General features: G+C 40.5%; 1 protein-coding gene across 2 annotated transcripts in view; it reads right to left on the reverse strand.

The window, feature by feature from the left end:
* The window catches only part of LOC111969706 (rho guanine nucleotide exchange factor 3-like), a 105,938-nt gene extending 101,455 nt beyond the window's left edge, over positions 1 to 4,483 (reverse strand). The window contains exon 1 of one of the 2 annotated variants that reach the window (XM_023995894.2): positions 4,082 to 4,483. In XM_023995894.2, coding sequence (XP_023851662.1) covers positions 4,082 to 4,116 — 35 coding nt within the window. In that variant the 5' untranslated portion in view covers positions 4,117 to 4,483. The remainder of the gene's footprint in view (positions 1 to 4,081) is intronic. The other variant, XM_023995895.3, reaches the window with a different exon arrangement.
* Positions 4,484 to 4,755: the final 272 nt, after the last annotated feature.

Consider the following 4,755-nt stretch of genomic DNA (forward strand, 5'->3'; position numbering starts at 1 on the left):
CACATTTCAGTTGTACAACTGACTAGGTATCCCCCTTTCTGTTAGTAGCAGTGTACCATAGTTGGCAGGGAGGGACAGATTCACACTGCCCACACCCTCCTCCCTGTAACTGCTAGGAGGACCACGCCCAGGCCACGATACTGTATATCATTGAAACACCACAATGTTTTCTCAGAACTCCGTCTGCCTCCATTTCCTGAGGGAACACAGTATTGACTCACTCTGCAACACATATGGTTCAAGGGCAAAGGACAACCCCATCAAATTAGCTATTATATAATGATAATACATAGTAATAAGACACTTATCAACTGAGGCACTACATAGAGACTGCATGCAACATGAGCAGAATGAATTCTTCCTCATTAAGGACAGCGGGGCATAATAGGGARGACATAATCTTGAGTCTCTGACTGTTAGAACACTCACTTTCACCTGAACCTAATAGAAGTGTTGTAACTGTAAAAAGAATCTCCCTTTCTTTCCAGAGAGAAATGCTTCGTCCATTGGATCCTTGAGATTTGTGACAGAAAATGAATAGTTACAGTATATGGGGATTGTTCGTAAAGAGGGGAGTGGAATACTGTATTACAGACCGCTACTAAACACACTGCCACCTTCTGCCCTGCAYGAGAGAGATCGAGGGAGAGAGGGTAGAGAGGGAGGGAGATGGTCCAGTCCTCCGCAGAAGGTTTCCTGCAGCACTCTGTGACCCCCACTAGCACTACGCAATCAGGCATGCACACAATCTGAAAATCCGAAATCTGCCATTACCTCACTGGCCATGCTGAACTCAGTGAGTGAATTTGTGTGTGTAAGGAAGAGATAMGGACTTTCTATCTACACTGGGGCAAATAGAGACAGCGAGAAACCATATAAGTAGAGGCTGACTGTGAGAGGACTGAGCTGAGGGAAGCCTGACAGAGTGAGAACTACTACCATCTGTAGAAAACACAGGGTAGGACTCTCAGAGAGAGTGGGAGCGCGAAAGCGAGAGAGCTAATCCCGGGAAGGGGACGTGGAMTGGGAACCCGCGGAGGAGCAGCGCGGCCGTCAGTCCATATCAAAATATGATTTTGTCTGACACATTGAAAGGGGATTAGGTTGGGGATTACTGGTGAGCACGCTCCGCTGGTCCTCTCCCCTGGCCTGGCTGGTCCCAAATGGCACCCTATTCTTTCTCTGGTAAAAAGTAGTGCACTATGTAGGGAATAGGGTGCCAATTGGGACACATGCCTGGGTTCACCCACTACTGTTCTGTTCAGTTCACACCATGTGTTCACAGCCAAAAACGTGACTTGCCCACATACCGCACAAATCCTGGTATGCACAAGCCTGAGACAGTGTAGACAACCAGGGTACTACTACAACTCAACTTAACAGTTGCCTCAAGAGCTGAGGCCTGAACAACTGCTGATTAGAAAGATACAACAGGTGAAAAGCCAGTCGCCTCGTCTGTCATGATGGCTTTTGACTGCTTAGAATACCGACGGAGCTTAGCCAGAGAAACYTTCCTATTTCTCAATCAAAGGCATCTGAAAGTGTACGAGGCTGATAGGAACAATCATACAGTTCCTTTATAGTTCATTTCTGTCATCATGTGACAGTCATAAGACAGAATAGAACAGAAAGCATTCTGAGAACTGGAACAAATGGAATTGTGAATTGTGAAGAAGAATCAGAACTCCCAGGCAGTAGCTGGAATTCCTGAAGATTCCAACAATTACAGGCAGTATCACAACCAGCCGTGATTGGGAGTCCCATAGGGCGGAGAATTGGCCCAGCGTCATCCAGGTTTGGCCGGTGTAGGCCGTCATTGTAAATAAGAATTTGTTCTTAACTGACTTGCCTAGTTAAATAAAGGTTAAATAAATAAAAWAAAWWAAAAAACAAGCCACAGAGAGGCATCAACACCTTGATGCTATGTTTGCTTGCCTAAAGACCATGAATGGGAGGACAAAGATGTGACAAAACATTACAAGTAGCAGAGGCCACCAGTGTCTGACCCTGAGGGGAGATAGACAGACACAGACAGTAAATCACAGACGACTAGGGAAACTTGAGTCATCAGCTACAGTAGAATAAGGTGACGTTCTGACAGTTTTAACTCCTTAGTGACATCATACACTGTAAGCTCATACTGACCTCACTCTGGTCAATATGTGAGAGGTGGACGAAAAGACAATTGGAGAATGTTTGGAGATGGAGGTGCCTTATTGAGATACACTTCCTATTACAAACTACTATATCATTATCATTCTCATCACAGTAACTGAGTCTACAATATACTAACTGGTCAGAGCACCTCCCAACCTACTCAATGACTATGTTACTACAGAAGAATGAGAATATTACTCAATGTCACTCAGGTTCTAGCCTCTGCGACACCAGAGATATTAGAGAAAGGAGGAGGTAGGAATCGCATTAGGCAATGAAGGTAGGAACGTATAACGCCCAGCAGACTATCGACCAATCGCGTTCACATTGTTATGCTAAGCTAGTCAGGGTATGAGTGGAGAAACCTGACGATTTTCCTCAAAAGTGCATAATGTCAAGATTCCAAAGCTATACGATATTACAGAGTTAATTTTCTCACATCTCATAAAAGATTTGTAATGTTGTACTTCTTGTTGACGAAATTCATGCTCATGTTGAGTTTTTGAGCTAGCGCCCAATTGACTCCAAGGAGAGTTCTCCTTGTCTCAGAATCGCAGAATGCACCGCATGGCCCATTGACGACGCATGGGCAACATACACAATGGCCGTTAATACTATTCCAAAGTAGTTTCCGATCTCTTCCAAAGTATCTCTGGCGACACTCCATCTTAACTCCTCATATACATTTATTGGATTATGATTTAAAGTAAAAAATACTTTAAAGTACTACTTAAGTATTTTGGGGGGGTATCTGTACTTTACTTTTTATATTTTTGACAACTTTTACTTAACTACATTCCTAATGAAAAGTATGTACTTTTTACTCCATACATTTTCCTTYACACACAAAAGTACTTGTTACACTTTGAATGTTTAACAGGACAGGAAAATGATCAAATTCGCGCACTTATCAAGAGAACCGCTGGTCATCCCTACTGCCTCTGATCTGGTGGACCCACTAAACACACATGCTTCGTTTGTAAATTATGAGTGTTGAAGTGTGCCTCTGGCTATCCATAAATTACAAAAAACAAGAAYATTGTGCCGTCTGGTTTGCTTAATAAGGAATTTGAAATTATTTATACTTTTACTTTTCATACTTAAGTATATTTTAGCAATGTTACTTTTGATATGTAAGTATTTAAAAAAAAAWWWWWWWRTTTTACTCAAGTAGTATATTACTGGGTGACTTTCACTTTTACTTGAGTAATTTTTTATTAAGTTATCTGTACTTTCTCAAGTATGACAATTGGGTACTTTTTCCCCACCACTGTTGAACAGTGCAGAAGAGAAATTCCCCTGACAGTTTTTTTCTTCTTCTCGTCAAGACCAGTATAGGGGATCTAATTATTCAGTGCCCCATGAAAGGACACTATCTATGCATTCTACAGACCCTACTGAGTATTCAATACAATCATTTTTTCACATAGAATAGTTTTTGCTCTATAAGCCAATATGTATTTCATATACAGTTATTTGCATTGGGGGCATTTATTTCTCCTTGGAAGACGTTTTAAAACCTAAATGTAATGCAAATTATTCATGTTTAGACAATTATTTTTCATATATTATGAATAAATACAGATTATTGACACTTCTACTATTAAGTAGAGGACTATTATTTAGAAAAATTTGAAATTCCGTGACCCGGAAGTACATTTTTAGTGTCGCTGATGAGTTTCCTCAGGTTCAGGCAAGGTATAATTTAGCTCAAATCAGAATATGGATATAATACTTAATGATGAAAACCTGTTTTTTATTGACACTAGGCTGCAACATTACAATGTATCCCACGAAAAGTAGCATATAATAACATTTCGTAGTTGGTGTCGACTGCGTGGATGAAGCAATTATGGCAAGTCCTATTGGTTGGGTTTCAGCTATCTAAATAAGAAAGTTTGTATGATAGAAAAAAACATCTTACCTTGAAACTTCTTTGTTTCCATCGCCTGTTTGCATGTGATTAGATGTGTTCCAACGTGGTGTAGGTTATTCCCCCAAAAACGGTAAAGTTATTGGAAAGAGGAAACAAGACTATGATCTTCTGTCGTCAMACATAGACTGTAAACTCAAAACAGTCCGATCATAAAATCTGAATAAAACTGTTTTTTCGATTATAATAAAACAAGTCGTCAATGGCAAACTTTCAATTTGACTCGCCAAAATCTACATCCATAACGCATCGCCCTTGAAGTAGCATAGCTTAGTTTTTTAACCATCAGGTTTTTGGTTATTTTTTTTCTGTGGCTACTGTTGTTTCATGCGTTGACGCTTCATGAAACACAGACTATGGTCCACTGTTGAGTTGTATCGCCGCATCAAGCACCGCCCATCAACAGTGTGTATGTGAGAGCGAGAGACCAAGGTAAAATGTGTTTTATACTGGATATTCGGTTCTCTCGTCAATAGTTATTGAAACAAACATGCCATGATAATGAAACAGTGGCGTGTATTTATGGATGCCAAGGGAAGCCAGGCCCCCCCCCAAAAAAATTATGAAAAAACCCCAGCAATTATGTATATTTCTTCTCTCTGTGTTTCCTAATTTTCATTCAATTCACAAGAGACTGAATGAATCTCGCTGGAGAAAGKATCCGA

This window comes from Salvelinus sp. IW2-2015, linkage group LG11 (genome assembly GCF_002910315.2).
Source record: "Salvelinus sp. IW2-2015 linkage group LG11, ASM291031v2, whole genome shotgun sequence".
Taxonomy (NCBI): Eukaryota; Metazoa; Chordata; class Actinopteri; order Salmoniformes; family Salmonidae; genus Salvelinus; species Salvelinus sp. IW2-2015.